General features: G+C 36.8%; 1 protein-coding gene across 1 annotated transcript in view; it reads right to left on the reverse strand.

The window, feature by feature from the left end:
* Nucleotides 1-389: 389 nt before the first annotated feature.
* FAM81B (family with sequence similarity 81 member B) overlaps nucleotides 390-17,219 on the reverse strand; it is a gene marked incomplete at its 5' end in the record, with an annotated part of 35,099 nt that continues 18,269 nt past the window's right edge. The window contains 4 exons of the mRNA XM_081825585.1: nucleotides 390-726; nucleotides 2,420-2,615; nucleotides 4,186-4,321; nucleotides 11,882-11,988. Of these exons, the coding sequence (XP_081681711.1) occupies nucleotides 593-726; nucleotides 2,420-2,615; nucleotides 4,186-4,321; nucleotides 11,882-11,988 (573 nt within the window). The remainder of the gene's footprint in view (nucleotides 727-2,419; nucleotides 2,616-4,185; nucleotides 4,322-11,881; nucleotides 11,989-17,219) is intronic.

A 17,219-nucleotide genomic window follows, 5' to 3' on the forward strand; every position in this document is an offset into this window, starting at 1 on the left:
TCTATAAATACTGGGATTGTTAGAAGATAAAAATCTCTGGATCAGAAGTTGCAGGTTGGCAGCCTGCTAGTTGTATCTGCCCTACAGATAGAGTAAATATTTTGAACTAGTTGCTAATGCTTATAAATGGTTTCATATAAAACCTGATTTCTAGTTTCTCTTGAAAAATAAAATTTGGGCACTAATGGATTACATACATATTGATAATGAACTAGAACTGCAGGCTGGCTAGTCTTTTTATAGACAGGGTAAGTGGTCTTCAGTTTGCCGCAGTTCCTGCCCTTCTTTTATGTTTACACCAGGCCCCTTTACTCATTGATGGACATTTTGTAGACGGCTCTTTATTTGTAGGCAAATAAAAATACAAAAAGTCATGTCTCTAAAAAATTCCTTAACTTTTTCATTAATAAATTAATGAAGACATCATAAATTTCTTTGCTTTATTGGATTTTCTGGTACATTCATCTCCTTAAAAAGGTGGTAAGAAATACAGAGATATAAGAAGCAGTAAACACCCCAGGGATATTAACTTCTTTCCAACTTTTACCAACAAACCACTGTATTGGCTGGTGAAAAAGATGACTGAAACGTTTTATACCTCCTGGAGTTCCACTATCTTACGCCGTAATTTCTTTAGGTCTTTCTGTACTTTATATTTCTCTAAATCCATCTTTGTTTTCTGTATTTGTTGGAGGGAGCTGAGAGAGTCATGAATTGATTTAAATCCTGGAAGAGGATAAGAGAATAGGTACACTTAATGCATTGGAACTTTTTTTTAAAAACAAAAGTTGCTAATCAGCAGTTCTGCCATAATTGGTCATTTAATTAAAAGCATATTAAATTCCATTAAGACCAGTCTAAAAATGTACAATAATCCATTTCTTATATGTCATGAAGATGCATTATCAGTAGTGTTTCAGCTTGTGTCTGGCTTCATTGTGAAAACTTAATTCAGTTCCTCTCCTCCTTGCCCAAATATATTGCATAACAAAATAGTTCTATATTTCAAGAAAGAAATTTAAAATATTTTCTTCTCTCTGTGTCATTTTGATAAGAAATTTTGATCTTTTTTTTTCATTCTTGTTACCAAATTGAAGATAACACAGGTAAGATTTTAAAACTTCTCAGAAAGTAACCTGTTGAAGGACGTAAGGAGTGGCCACCAGCTGTTCCCCCTGTTTTGTCTCTCTCTTATGCAAATCTAGTCTCAATCATGACTCAAGCTACCTACCAGACCTCCCAGACCTCCCAGGCCTCGAGCTTCTTAGGGTACAGCCCATTTCTTATTTATTGGGCATTTCACATAGTCATTTCTCAACATACTTTTGTTAAAGGCGTAAAGGAGCACACCATTAATTTGGAATTCCCCTTTGCTAGAACTCCAGGTTAGTTAAATGAAGAAACAGAGATTGCAAATTCCTCTTTAGCTCATCCTGGGGATATACTAATGGAATGAATATAATTAAACCTCTGGTGCTAAGGTAGAAAACAGGGCCCTAAAAGAAGGGTCACTTAAGTTTGAGATATGATTCCTGGCCAGATAATTCATTATATTGATTTGGTAGTGGGAGATGGGGGGAGGGGGTAAGGGTGGTGTGGGTCAGATTTCCAGGCAGCAAATTTTACTTATATGCTAGGACCATCCCGCAGAATGAGACCTTAATATCTTCCCGAGACATCTTCAAGGTATCTCTGTACAGGACCAAAATTTGGGAGAATTTGCATGAATTTTTTGATAACTAGAAGACAGAAAATGAGATGGATCTTTCTTTAATCAAGGAACCTCTGGTTCCTGGTAATTCCGTCAGGATTGTGAATCAAGGCAGATGGTTGCTCCACAGCACCTATCCCATATCCTTCCCTTTGACAAATTAGATGAGCCTTTCAAATTAATCCTCTTTGATGTTAGCTCAGCTTGACACTGCTGCCATTAGCTTCCTTAAGAAGAAAAGCAGTCATTATACTGGACTCTGTTAATTCATCTCTCTTTGTCACTTCTAAAGGTCAGGTCTCCAGTCTGACATCTGTCCAGGCTCATTACCTGCAATTCAATGAGGGACATTTGATTTCAGGTCCTAATTTCATGATCTACCACAAGTAAGGTCTTGATCTCAAAGACTTTGCAAGTCTAACAATTCTATGATTCTATGATCTTAGTAAAAAAAAACAAAAAATAAAAACAACTCAGAGCCTTGGCAAGCTTGTGACACTGCCAAGTCCGAATGAAGGAAGAGAACTTGTTTACCTTGTAACCTTCCAATGGTATAGTGACATTCTATGGGATATTTAGAAAAGTCAGATTAAATACAAAAGGATATCGATAATGAAAGATTGATCCATGGCCATGAGTTCAAAGTAGACAACACTGAGGGATTGGATAAGCAAGGGCTAGTGTTCTTAATCAAAGGTGTCTGCTCACCTGATTGATATTCACTCTGCATTTTCTCTAATTCACCCCAGATGTGCTTTTCCAGTTGGTTCATCTTTTTGGACAGTTTATTTTCTATATGCTTTACTTTGCTTAGTTCTGCTTCCTGTTTCTCTGTGTTAATGAGATTCTCTAATTTGCTTGAAAGCTTCAGTAATTTTTCTTCCATTTTATTTTCAGACTTTTCCTATAAAAGAGATGTGATAAAACTGCAGAAAAGAAAACTTACATGGATTTGTATTAGAGAGTTAGCTTAGAGAATGTTTTTAGCAAGTACACTTTTCCATGTTAAACATGAAAAATCTCACCAAGTTCCTTTGTATCTAAAACTGTGTTCACAAGTGTGAGTTCATCCCTTTATTTGGCTTTGTTTGTAGTTTCTAGAATTCTGCATGTGATGGGAGAAAGAAAAGAAAGGGCTGTGGTCTTGCTGAAATGCCCTAAGGATTTGGAATTATAGTCTAATGTTTAAAGAGGTGTGGCCAAGGAAGGCATTTTAGAAACTGCTTGACCTAGCGTCCTTGGACACGCTCCTGTTAGGTGTCCATATTCCGTCAAGCTTCCTATCTCCATGTGGACGGAGTTCAGCTAGAATAGTGATTCTTGACCCCTGTTGTCTATTCATATCACCTGGACCATCACACCACCCCCTGAAACTCTGATTTGATTGGTCCACAGTGGAGCTCAGGAATTTATCTAATTTAAAAACTCTCCAAGTGATTCTAATTGCAGTGAGGTGGGGACTCATGGGCAGCCCAAGGTTCATTAGCTGCTCTGCTCCTTCTCGCCCCCCACAGGGAATTTGCAAGCAGGAGCTGGGGGAGACTGACTTAGCCCTTCGGTTCTCCTGTCTTTGGCCCTGTCTGCCTGAGGGAGGTGGACTCCAGCCTCTCTCTTACTTGTGGGAAGCTTCTGCCTGCAGGTGACCCTGTGGTCACCTAGTGCTGCCTAGAACTGGTGGATGAGTCTAACTCCAGGAGAACTAGCAGGCCCTCTTGGCTGCACATCAGACCACACAGACTTCAATAGCCTTATCAGTGATAAAGCTGTCATGGTTATCTCCGTCTCTTGGATTCCCGTCTCTGTCAGCTGCCTAAAGTCCCTCTACTGAAGTTCCAGAAACATCTTATTTGAATCATCAGCAAGGCTGGCAGTCCCCAGTGACACAGATGGTCCTGTGCTGCTGTCCTGTGGGGGCTAGCAGCTGGCTGGCTGAGCTGCCTGGAGTGGAAGGGAACTTGCCATGAACAGATTTCCCCTCCATCCTGGTAGTCTTGCCTCAAAGCTGGGGGTTCTCTACAAGTTTGGATCTGGAAAAGGAGTTTTGAAAACCTTTGGTCTACTAATGGATCTTCTGAGAGGTAAACCGACTTGTCTATGGCAGAAGCTTTTCGGTTTTATTATGTCCAAGCATCACCCAGGGATCTTGCCTGGAAGCACAGATCCCCAGAGGAGGACTCAGGGGGTCTGATGCCGCTCTGGGTTGGGACCAGGAATCCGTATTTTTTTAAAAAAACCAACACCTCTCTTTAGGTTATTCTGTCATAGGTAGAGCACACTCAGGGGTACGGGATCATGGAGTTGGAGAGTAGCACACAGGACCAAGAGGCAGGCCCCTCGATTCCTACCTGGGTGCAGGAAAGGTAAGTGAATGTGACTGTGAATGTCACAATGAAACTTTCAAAACCTTGACTCACTGCTAATATCCAGACAATGACCATGCAGCCGTTTACTTCATGAAGAACAGAACTCCTTACCAGTTTCTCCTGTAGGAGCTTCAGACATTGATTTATATGGCCAAGGTGGTCTTTTTCATAGGTGATGAATCGGCTTTCTGTCCTTTTTTGATGGTTCTCAACTTCCTCATATAGATTATTTGAAAGTGAATTAAATCTGGGGGGGGAAAATGTTTCTACTTTAATAGGTAAATTTAAACACAAAACCGAAATTTAATACTGAGAAGCGCTGCAGTTTTTTTTTCAGATGATAAGGCTCAAGATATCTAGCAAGTACCTATGGTTTGATGTGGGAGGTGGGGGGTAAGGGGGCACATTCTGGGTCCCTGCCCTCAGCTTGCATTCAACCCAGCTGCTGCCAACACCCCTCCTTATACCTTAAAATATGCATATACACAGTGACAGACACATAGACACACAGAAACACATGCGTCCTCCATGCAGATTTCCTCTTAGGGCCCGGGGTGCATTGTGTATGTGGAAGAAACACTGCGCTAAGTCACTTGGGACGGGGCTCTCCCTCTGTGGTAGGGGTCAGCAAACTGTTTCTATAAAGGGTCAGGTAGTAAATATTTAAGGCATTGTGGGCCATATGGTCTCCGTGGCAACCTCTCTGTTCTAGAACGACTCAATGCTGTCATTGCAGTGGGAAAGCAACCACATACGATACAAATAAGCATGGCTGATTTCTAAGCAAATAAAGAACATGGTTGTGGTCTAATCTAAACTTTATATACGCTGAAATTTAAATAGCATATAATCACATGTCAAAAATATATATTTTTGTTAAAATTAGTAGGAAGTGTGCAAATCATTCTTAGTAGTGGGGAGGTTTGGCTAAGGGTGGTAGTTTGGGGAATCCCTGTTCTACATGGGTCACTTCCCGGCTGGGGGAGGATCTGGGCCAGAGAAAAGTCACAGAGAGGGAGTGGGGAAGGGAGCTGGAAGAGAGCCCAGGAGGACTTTGGGAAAGCAGAGTGTCCATGGGAGACCATCCTCGGTTGTCTTTTCTGTCTCAGGTGAAACTTCAGTAAAGGCTCCGTCACTTCCTGTGGGTCTCTGTGGATTCTTGGAGGGGTGGGGTGCAGGGAGGGCTTGAAGAGGTACTGAGCAAAATCAGTTGTAATAGGCTAAGGTGATGGAAGCGACTGCTGACAGCAAAATGATGCACCATAGGAATATTAAATAACGGAATGAAGGGTTTTTAAAAGTGGAAGTGGGTGTTATTATAGAGAGTAAAGGATTGGAATCATATATCATCAATTTGAAAAGTCACTGTAGAGTGGCTGAGGGTGTGAGTAGAAAGGAGAATCCACAGCTGGCATGACTGAGAACTCCGGGTCTGAGAAGGGGTGGGATGAGGGTGGGGGCTGGCGAGGGGTCTCTGTATGTTTTCTGCATGCGACTTGCTTGTAGTAAGATGTCGATTTCAAATTGCCTTTTAGAATAGGCAGTGTATTAGATAGGCAGGCGCAATGCATGTTGTTTGCTATTGAAAATATTCAGACTACCTTACAAGTGGGTGGCTTGAAATAATCATTGCTGTAACGTTTTCAGGACAAATTATATGCAGATAATTGAGTTTGTGATATTTATCACTGGACACTGCTTAAGACATGCTGGACATATATTGCATGTGTATGCTTCTTTAGCTTCCCTGAAAAAGTGTTTGAGATAATATTTGGAAAAGACTGGTTATAAGAGGCCATTTTCATTTCTATTTAGACCAGTGGGCATCCAACAATGTACAGAGACATTTTTGGTTGTCACAACTGGGAGATGCTACTGACATGTAGTGGGTAGAGGCCAGAAATACTGCTAAACATCCAACAGTGCACAGGACAGCCTCATAGTAAAGAATTATCCAGCCAAAATGCCAATGTGCCCACGTTGAGAAACCAGCACTTAGATGATGAAATCAAGGAATGGGAATCTTCATCTCCGTGAATTATCACATTTTTTGATCGGAGAGAGAGATTTTTCACATAGAATGCATACCTTGATTTGGGTGAGGACTTCAACAATGAAGAAGATACCTTTGGCCACTCTTCGTGTTCTTAATCCCATCACGATTTCCAAACACCTAAGCTACTGGCTAACAGCGGAAGGGTCTTAGACAAATATGTTCCCAGCTGATACATGGACAACCTCGTTTTAGCCAGCTGTTTCCTATGTCTGGAACACTCCTCCTTAGAACACACAATGGCTCCTGCCCTCATTTCATTCAGATTTCTATTCAAGTACCACTTACCACCTTAACAAAGGACTTTTTTTAAACCACACTTAAAACAACAAAAGGTTTCATTTTCCCCGTCAGACTCTCCCTATTCCTTTATTGTTCTCCAAAATGCTTATCACCGTGTGATATGTTGTCTGCTTCACTAGAACGTAAGCTCCACGAAAGCATTTTTCTTTGCTCATGGTGGTGAACAATGGCTGGAATATAGGAAGTGCTCAATGAATAGGTGAATAAATGGATAAATGATTCATTCTTTCTCATTCAGTACCTTTTATTAAGGCTGTTCACAAATAACAAATCATATACTTGCCGAGATATTTAGAGATCTGATCTTCAGTTTTCACGTTCCCTTTCCTATCTCTGGTGGAAATACTAATTAATAGTGATGGTTAGGAGAGACAGTAAATCCCCAGATAATCAAGAGGTAGCTTTGCAGTTGGGAATCCAGCCTTCACTGTTCACCTTTACTGTGTATATAAATGAGAGCATTTACTCTCATTACTGATACAGTATTAACATCCCTCTGAACACCAGGGAACTGTTAAATGTGTCCAAGTAATAACTTTAGAAGCACATATCAGTAATTAGAATTCTGAAATTAAAATAAAGTCATAAAGAATGACTTACTACTTATGATCATTTTACTCCAAGGTTTTGCCTGCAGTTGGAGACACACTTTCCTGGTAACCATCAAAAGTCAGACTCTGGGTAGTTTATGAAAATATGAAAGCATTTTTTAAAAAGCATTCTTCTTAAAAGATAAAAAGGATGAGCTATAATAAAGGTTTGCATAAATCTCTTTCTTTCCTTAGACTTTCCCCTAATATAGTGGACGTGATTTTCCATGAAAGAATTACATTTCTCTGAATTACAGAATTTACAGTTAAAATCTCAACAGGATGAATTTATCTTGGGTGACATTCACATTTCAGTTCCCAGATCCTCTATCCCAATAGTTATGGTAGTATTTCTATCAGATGTAGGTAGATATAGATAGGAAGATAGGTAAGAAGGGAGGGAAGTAGGTAGATGAATGGATGGATAGAGAGCTTTTTCTTTTTTTTTTTTTCCTTTTTCAAAAAACACAAAAGTCAGACTTTTAAATTATGGCCAGAGACCTTACTAGGATAATATGAGATACAGTTTTTACAAAAGTTTTATATTGGTGGAATCAAGTTAATATACATACCAAGGGCAATAATAAGGGAGAAAGTTACAAAAGGGTAAAATAAAATTTAGCGGGGATCTATAGACCTAGCAGATAGCTGTGGTGAATATAAATGGTGAAGGAGACTGTGGGGCTTGCAGCTGTCATCCTAGTGATCACTGTGGTGATCATAGAATGACATAGAATGAGGACACAGTCCCATTCTGGGCCTTTTTTTTTTTTTTTAACTGGTTCACTTATGTCTCAAACTCACTGTCTTGCATTCAATAAGTGAACTTTTCTGGAAGACATGAAAAGTTTAAATTCTTGGACACTCTTAACCATTAACAGGCTCTCAAGAATTCAGATAGTGGCTTTAACAAAGTCAGCCTTTGGAGATTGAATCTAAGATTTTAAGTTTCATGTTTAGAAGAAAGAAATTAATTCCAAGAAACATTATTTCCTACTAAATTTGTACCTATATCCTTAAACTAATTTCTTCTTTAGGTCCTGTGATTTCTAATTAGTGACACTAATAAAGAGCAACTCCAACTCCATGCTGATAGGAAAACTTTTATCATTCCATATTGTACTTGAGCTTAAATCCCAATACCTTCATAGCCTCATAACTTCATAGTTTCAAGCAGATGTGATCTTTCCATTCCCTAAATTTCTGTAGCACAGTAAGTTTACTAATTGTTGGAATTGTGAGATAGGTGTGTCATAGATGGGTAAAATAACCTGAGATTTGGAGTCAGACACTTTCTAAGTATGTGACTTTGGGCAAATTATTTAATTTCCATGATTGTGTTTCCCCATCACCAAAATGGGGATAAGAGCTGGATGCACCTGAATATCTTGATCACTTTGTGATTGGTAGATATTTATAAATAACAATTAGTATATTTATTATTTCCTCCTACTGATATATCTCTTTTAACATTGTCTTAACTTTTACTTTACCTGTGTTTAGCTTTTAACTTATTTATGGATTTTCCCCCCAACTATATGTGGCTGTGATTTTGTCTTTGAATATTCCAAAACACAACTTACATATTATTGGTTCTCAAAATATTCATTCATTCATTCATTGGCTTCTATTTGTGTCTGAATGTGCTGTGTGCTGAGAATACAGAGGTGGATGAGACATATCCTTGACTTGAATAGTTTGTAATTTAATACTGTGGTAGCATTTTCAAAGCTGTGTGGGGAGATTTGAGTCTATGCATTTGCTCCGTTGATCGAATGATTTTTCTTTTCTTACAAATCACTGTCAATTACACATTTTCAGCAGCAAGAACTATCTAGGGAGTGAACGGTTGGTACTTCCCCTGCCAAACCCTTACTAAAAGATAGCTGTATTTTATGATGATTAAGACTCTCACTCTATAAGCACTAAGTTGTTGACTTAGGACCTGACTTAGCTGAACATCTAAGACCCTTCTAGAAAAAGAAAGCTCAATGCGGGGGTTCAGATGAAAGAGCCGGCGTGTCTCCTTTGTCATTTCTAGTGATCAGTGCCAGAGGCCCAGGAAATCACTAAAAAACCATAGACAGCATTGGGGCTTTTATGTTATCTATATAAGATATATGTTTAATTGACCATTAAACTTGAAAATTGTTAAAGTTTCTAAATGGTAAAATTGTTCAATTAAACATACATTTGATTGTCCTTAAAATGCTTTTAATCCCTTTATTCAGAGACAGTTGTTTCTTAAAAAATAAAAAAAAAAACTCTACCTCATTCATTTTAATTTGAGGTATGCTGTGAATGGAAAAGAAAAAAAAGAAAGCCTTACCCACTTACTTTCTCTTTGAGGAAAATATATTTGCAATACATATCTCAGTCAAAGGGTTAATATCCCTAACTTGAAGGAATCCCTCAAATGATAAGAATGGGCAATTCACAGAAAAGGAAATTCAAATGATGAAGGGAATGCAAATGAAAATAAAAGATGCAATCTTCATCCTTTAATTGGCAAATATTAAAAAAAAATCAAGTATTGGTAAGAATGTAGAGAAAGGTCTCCTCATATATTGCTGGTGGAAGTGTGAATTGCTACATTAAAAAAAAAGAAATTTATAAAAATTAATAATAAGCTCTTTGACCTAAGAATCTTGCCTGTAGAAATAAAAACATCTACATTTAAGAATATTTAAGGATATATACACACAATATTTTTTTGGTTTGTTTGTGGTAGCTGGAAACTGGAAGAATCTATTCATCAATATGATAAATGGTTGAATTAATTATAGCATATCTGTAAGTTTAAATATTATGCAACTATTAAAAATGTTAGAATAATATTCACTGATCTAGAGAGATAACTAAGATGTACTGTAAAAAAGCAAATTATTGAGTAATGTGAATAGGATGTATTTTTAAAAGCCATGCTCTATACATATGTGATATATATAATATTATATATATTATAATATATATATAATATGTATAAACATCCTTTTTCTGTTAGATATTTATATTAACAGGGAGGAAAGTAAGGCAGGACACATCCTTGGTGTTAGCATTGGTTACATTAGGAAGCTGAGATGAAGACCTTTTTTTCCATCTTTGTTTTATTTTGTTAACTTTTTAATTTAAAAAAAATGTTGAAGAAGATTTAAATAAAAAAGTCAATTGTGTATTTCAATGAGTTATTAGAGCTCATAAGTATTTGCCTGTGGAATTTTTTGGTTTATAAATTCAGCATTACCTATTGTAATACTAATGAAATTTTAAGACTTTTTTATTTCAAGTGAGAAAAAGATTCAAGTTTATATTATTACAAAAGTGTCCAGATTCATTTTTAACTATTTAGATGACTTATCTATAAGCCAATTTTTTACAGGACTGAAGATGGAAAAAGCACGCCACACCATCAATAAGGCAGTTAACCCTAGTTCTCAAACCTTTCCTTTTTCTTGATTTGCTGTTTGGTAATACACTTCATTCCTTTAAGCCAGTATTCCATTCCAGATTATAAATCCCCTTTCTCTCCAAGTAAAATCAGTTCTTACAGTGTACTTCTAGAAACAGTTTACTTTTCTCCTCCTCCTTTGGACACTTTATTTAATTTTATTTAATTCTAAGCTAAAGGGATTAGATCAAGCACCACACAGATATTTACTGAGCATCTTCAGTGTGCTGGAATTTAAGCACCTAGACATGCTTTTTTAGAGTGGGTATTTTCTCTTTACTCAAGACATTTACTTCTTTGAGTGGTGACTACAGTTTTTCATCAATTTCTAGAACACATCTATTTCCCAATTTAACATCTCTGAAATCGAGAGGTATCTTGAAAATGATGGTATGCTATGGTTTAATTGTTAGCATCATGTTTTAGAGGTAAAAAAAAAATCATGATAATGGTATGTCTTATAATCAGTGACACTTAGATTAATGAAGTGTACTGTAAAGATGGGGTAAAGGGAGCAAGAAGATTATATTCAGCATACTGGATTTGACCAAGTCATTAAACCCAGGTGATGTGGAACAGACAGGAAAAAGAACAAGGTGAAAAGGGGCAGTAAGGTGGTATCGTCCAAGTGACTAGAATTTTCCTCTGCCTGCACCAGGACTCCAGGAAATGGTGGTCACTTAAGAAAGGAGGATTTGGGAATAAGGAGGCCAGTAATTGGAATGTTTGTGGAGTGTTGTCTCCTTTACTCTTCTCTATTGCATAGGGGGAAACTCAGTGAAGATGGGACAGAGACCAGTCTTAAAAAGGGGAGAATGTAAAGGAGCAAGTAGAGAATCTTAGAAGAAATTTGAAAAGCAAAGCTTGTAAATCAAAGTTATTTTAAAAATTATTGGATGGTCTTGTGGAATCGATGTATATTCAGGGAAGTGCGTTACAATGAAGCATGTTAATATATAATTGATGATAAGTTAAAATTACTCTATAGAAAAGGTCAGGCTATATATCAGTTCAGTTGCAATATGCAAAGAGAATGACAAAATTAATATTCATATTTCCTTTTGTTAACTTTTTATTTAAATTCCAGTTAACATACAGTGTAATATTAGTTTCAGGTGTACGACACAGTGAGTCCACTCTTCCATACAACACCTGGTGCTCACCCAGTGCCCCCCTTGATCCCCATCACCTGTTTCACCCATCCCCCCACCCACCTCCCCTCATATTTCATTTCCTTTATTATGAATATTGTATGCGTTGCTTTAGTGTAGAGTATTCTCTCCATCGGTTTGTTGCTTTATGTCTTGGCCAGTTTCAAATTCCTGGGATGGGTTTTCATTTAATGCCAATACTTTCATTAGGCAAAACCTTTTCAAATGTACTTAACAATTAAAAAATCTTCCATTCACTTACTTGAACTCCAAAAGGTTCATTTCATGGCGATAATCTCCCTGGACCATCTTTAAATTTGAGATTTGCTCAGAACTGGAAGCCTCAATCTTTCCTAAGAGCTGCATTACCTAATGAAAGTACAAAAGGGAGCTTTTGTGTGTGTGTGAACAAAATCACTGGCACTTACATTAATTATACTTTATTCCTAAACGAGCCAAGAAACAGACTTGAGCCTAAAGCATATTTGCATTTGAAAATGATTTTTTCTAAAGGAATGATTCAATAGTTACAGAAAAATCTTCAGGGAAAGATTTATAGGCAAGTGTTCCATTCTGCTAGCTATAATATTCCTTTTGATAATAGGCTATCTAATGATATAACAAAAACATAGAATTGATATTAGTTTACCAATTTGTTAATTTTAATTATTTCTTTACTTTTTCCCCAATTAAAATGTAAGTCACTAGATATCCTCTATCACCATTATAGCCTTAGTGCACATTAGATGGCCAATGGTAAATACTCACCAAATACTTATTGAATAAACGTTTAAATGCACAATTAATTAGACTCTGAGGAAAATGCATGAGTGGCCTAAAATTAGGCTTCAGGAATTTCCAGGGAGGAGTCCGACTTGAGCACAAGTGAATTCCAAGTGAAATGACTTTAGGGCATATAAAGATAGGAGAAAACAAGTTCCATTTCTGGAAGTTAGGATAAGAGTGCCTTCCACATAGCCAGAAACAGTGAGGAAGTTCCTTCAGGTAAAAGGACTGGATTGGAAAATAGAACAGAATTGCAGCACATAGTCATGACTACACTAATAATCACTGTCCAGGGGAATTAAACTATACAATGGGCTTTGGCCAAACAGAATTCAATTCCTGAGACCGACAGTCACATGGAGGAGAGTGGGCAGTTAACAAAATCTAAGTTCCCAAAGAGATGAATAACAGAAGGGTTTGAATAGATAAATGTTTGGTGGGCATCCAGTAGCTCATGAATGGCTATTTATAGGAGATACGCTTAAAACCAGCTATTTAGAGGAGGTATACTTCAAGGCAGAATTGTTAACCATAAAATAATAGGCAAATATCCCTGGCAAAAGCAAAGGAAAAGAAAGTTGGCAGAACAATATTGTTAGACAAAATGTTATTCGAGGCAAAATACGTTAAATGGGACAAAGGTGGTCATTTTTACAGATGAAGACTAGAATCCCCAGTGAAAAGAGTTTTAAACCTTTATTTACATTATATATTGAACTAAAAAGTAACAGCTGTAGAATTACAAAGATAAACTGAGATGATATATTAATGATTTTAAATGACTTCTCTTTGACCAGTAGAAGTCAAATAAGTGAAATATAAATACAAATAAGGGGAGACATGAAAAATATAGTTTATTTAGTAGATTTATATACCAAACAATCTAACTTGCGAACAGCAAGAAGCACTCATTCTTTCTCAGTGTCCAGTGAGCATTTGCAACAACTAAGCAGACATGTGACTATAAAGACCTCAAAGTAGGGGTGCCTGGGTGGCTCAGTGGGTTAAGCTTCCGACTCTTGATTTCAGCTCAGGTCATGATCTCAGGATCATGAGGTCAAGCCCCGAGGGCTCTCTTTCTCCCTCTGCCCCTGCCCCCCCCCCAAAAAAACCCAAAAAACTCTATTCCACAAAGCAGGAAAAACACAGATCATGACTTTACACTGCACAAAAACTAGAAATTAATACGAAAACTATAAAGAGAGAAAAACCTAACCATTTGAGTAAAGTGACCATTTTTAATTCTGTTGTTTAATTCCAGTGTTTTACATGGAAATGTGTCTCTCAGATCTCCTACTCAGAGGAACATAACTGGCTAAGGGCCCTGACTGCTGTGTAAAATGCATAACCATGTGTGGATACCATGCTTCCCATTGGCTGCTCCCAGCCAGTGTCTTAATAGTTTTCTTTTGATGAGTGACTTTGGTTCCAAGAACTGGATCAAACTGTTAGAATGGCTGTCTCGGGCCTTCCTTTTCTGTCTTTCACAGGAGTCAGACCTATTTTGTAATCTGATGGCTCTCTCCATCTTTTCTAGGAACCTCCTCATTTTCCTTCAGATTTTTTCCCCCTCAATTAATCTCTTCTTTTTTTTTTTTTTTAAGATTTATTTATTTACTTGAGAGAGAGCGTGCACGTGAGTTGGCGGGGGGGCAGAAACAGAGAATCTTCAAGCAGGCTCCCCACTGAGTGCAGAGCCCACTGTGGGGCTCTATCCCATGACCCATGAGATCATGACCTGAGCGGAAACCAAGAGCCACCCAGGCACCCCCCACCCCAGTTAATCTCTTGCATATCAATTCCTTTATGGAATTTGCTTCTCAAAGGACTAACTCTAGTGTCAAAGAATAACTCAACTCTGCAATTACAATTTACTTAGGAAAGGATAATAACATTATATATCAACAGGACACAGCCACATCTATGATCAGAGGTAAATTTGTGGCATTAAATGTTTCCATAATTATATAAAACAGAATAAAGCTATATAAATGAACCATTCATTTCACAAGGTTAAAAAGAATAACAAACCTGACCAAGGGAAAGCAGAATGAAGAAACTGACAAATTGTGGTAGGTGGAATGGCTCCTTTAATATGTCCGTAGCCTAATCCCTGGAACTTGTGAATATGATATGTTAGATGGCCTAAAGGATTTGCAGCTATAATTAGGGTTACAGACCTTGAAATAGGGAGATTATCCTGTTTTATCCAGTTGGGCCCACTTCAATCACATGAGCCTCTAAAAGCAGAGAAATTCTCCAGCTAGAGTCAGAGATATTTGAAGCATGGCATGGACTTAGCCTGTTCTGGAGAAAGGCCACATGGAAAACATGAGAAAGAAGGCTGGCAGCTGGAAGAACGTCAGTCTCGAACTGACAGCCAGCAAGAACCTCAGTCACATAATTACAAGAAACTGAATTTGGCCAAAAGTTTAAATGAGTCTGGAAGAGGACTAATTCCCAGAGCCGCCTCAAAGGAACACAGCCCTACTAATATCGAGATTTCTGTCTTGTGAGACCTTAAGAGGGGATCTACTCTAGCCTTGACCTGCAAAACTATGAGATAATTATGTTGCTATAAACCACTAAGTGTGTGGTAATTTGTTATGACAATAGAAAACTAATACACAAATATTAAAAATTAATAAGCAAGAAAAAATCATAGGATTGATATGTAAATCCAAGAGTTGTTTCTTTGAAAAGGTAAGAGACAAAGTTTTTCTCAGTCTAAACGTAAAGAAAACCCATAGACACTAAAATTAGGAAGAAAAGATAGAGTAGTTATAAGTATGATCCAATTAACGTAGTGAAAATATTCACAAAGCTGAGATTATAGATGAAGTGGAAGCCAAATAATTATAGATTTTAATTTACCTCTCTCAAACCAAGACAGAAGAATAGACCAAAAAAATAAGTACGGATACAAAAGCCCTAATCAATAGGTTTGAGTTTGTTGATTTGAGCAATTTTTTAGATATTGACTGAATTTTTGCCCCCAAAATACAGAATATATTCTTTTTAGAACATGTACAAAATTTTACTATCCAGCCACCAAATAAAGCCCTCAAGGTATTCCAAAAACTGAAACTAGTATATACAATAAAAATTTCAATTATGATGAGATAAAACTAAAAATGAATACCAGGATAACAAATAATCCTTAACTCAGGGAAAACAACAACCCCTCTTAAGCTGTTCAAAGGAAGAATGTAATATACAATTGCAGAATTTCTAGGAAACAATAATGAGAACACAGTATCAACCCTAGGGAATACAGGGAAGTAGACTAAAGCTCAGGGAATATTCAGAGTCAAAGTGCTTATATCAGTAAAACAAAGAAAGACTACAAATATATGTCATTCAAAAAGTTAGAAAGTGATCAGCAAAACAAATCACAGGAAAAGGAAAAAGAGAAAGTCAAAAGCTTAAATTGCTGAGAATACATGGAAAACAAAATAGAAGCAGAACTTAAAGATACATAAAAAGACTGGCTCATTGGAGAGAAATCAGTATCGTTAAAACACAACTAACTAATCAAAGGGAAAAAAAGCACAAATAAAATGGCAGGGGGAAAAATATAAAAGCAGAAAGAATTAAAACAATCCTAGAAGTATTTTGCATAATTTTATGGAAATTAATTTCAAAATCTGGATGAAAAATGTACTTTTTTCCAAGACCCTTGAAGAGATGGAGCCTTGAAACAGACCAATTTCCACAGAAGAAACTGAGCAAAGATATCAAAGGTCTTTCCTTTCCACTAAATGAGTAGGCCCATATGGCTTCAGAGGCAAAACTACCAAATCTTTAAAGAATAGGTCATTGCAATGCCTTTAAACTATTTCAGAGCATAGAAAAAGAAGGGAAACTTCCAAACTATTTGTATGAAGTGAGCAAAACATTGATTCTAAAATCTGAAAAAGTTTGCACAAAAAGACTAGTCTTGTTTATAAACATTGATGAAAACTTCTCAAATAAAATATCAGCAAACAGTATCCAGTATCACAACTTAAAAAAAAATCATAATCAAGTGCAATTTATTTTTTAAAACGAATTGTTTAATAAGAAATATGTTAATACAAATAATTATGCTAGTATAGTTTAAGAGAAAACTCACATGATTATCTCCACAAATGCTGAAAATGCATTTGCCAAATTAATAATCATTCTTAATTAAAAACAAAAACTCAGTAAAATAGGAATAGTTGTGCACCAAACATGTTTACTAAGGAAACTTCTCTCACCATGCGGAAAACACTGGGGGCATTTCTGTTAACAACAGAAACAAGAGCAGGATGACCACTAACCCCTTGCTACTATTTAATATCATACTGGAGTTATTAAAACAACTAGAACATAGAGAGAAATTATGTGTGTGAAAATGGGAAAAGAAGAGTAAACTTATTATTGAAAAATCATATGATTGTGTGCCTGGAAAACAGCAACAGCAAAAAACTGAAAAATTTCTATAATCAAGAGAAGAATTCGCTAAATTAGTAGAATATAAAATTAATATAGCCTTCATTATATACAACTAACAACTAGTCAGAAGATATAATGAAACTTCATTACAATAAACTAAAAAGAAAAAAGATAACAAAATCCCAAAATACACTGAAGATGATGCATACATGAGGAGAATTTGAAACCACTCTTGAATGATATAAAAGCAAACCTGCACAAATAGGAAGCATGCTATGTTCTTAGATAAAACACTCAGCATTACCACTCTGTCAATTCTAAAGATTTTATGTATTTATTTGAGAGAGAGAGAGAGCAGGGAGCGGCAGGGCTCAATGGATCCTGACCTGAGTCTA

Source organism: Leptonychotes weddellii, chromosome 7 (genome assembly GCF_054177405.1).
Source record: "Leptonychotes weddellii isolate Sample4059 chromosome 7, ASM5417740v2, whole genome shotgun sequence".
Lineage (NCBI taxonomy): Eukaryota > Metazoa > Chordata > Mammalia > Carnivora > Phocidae > Leptonychotes > Leptonychotes weddellii.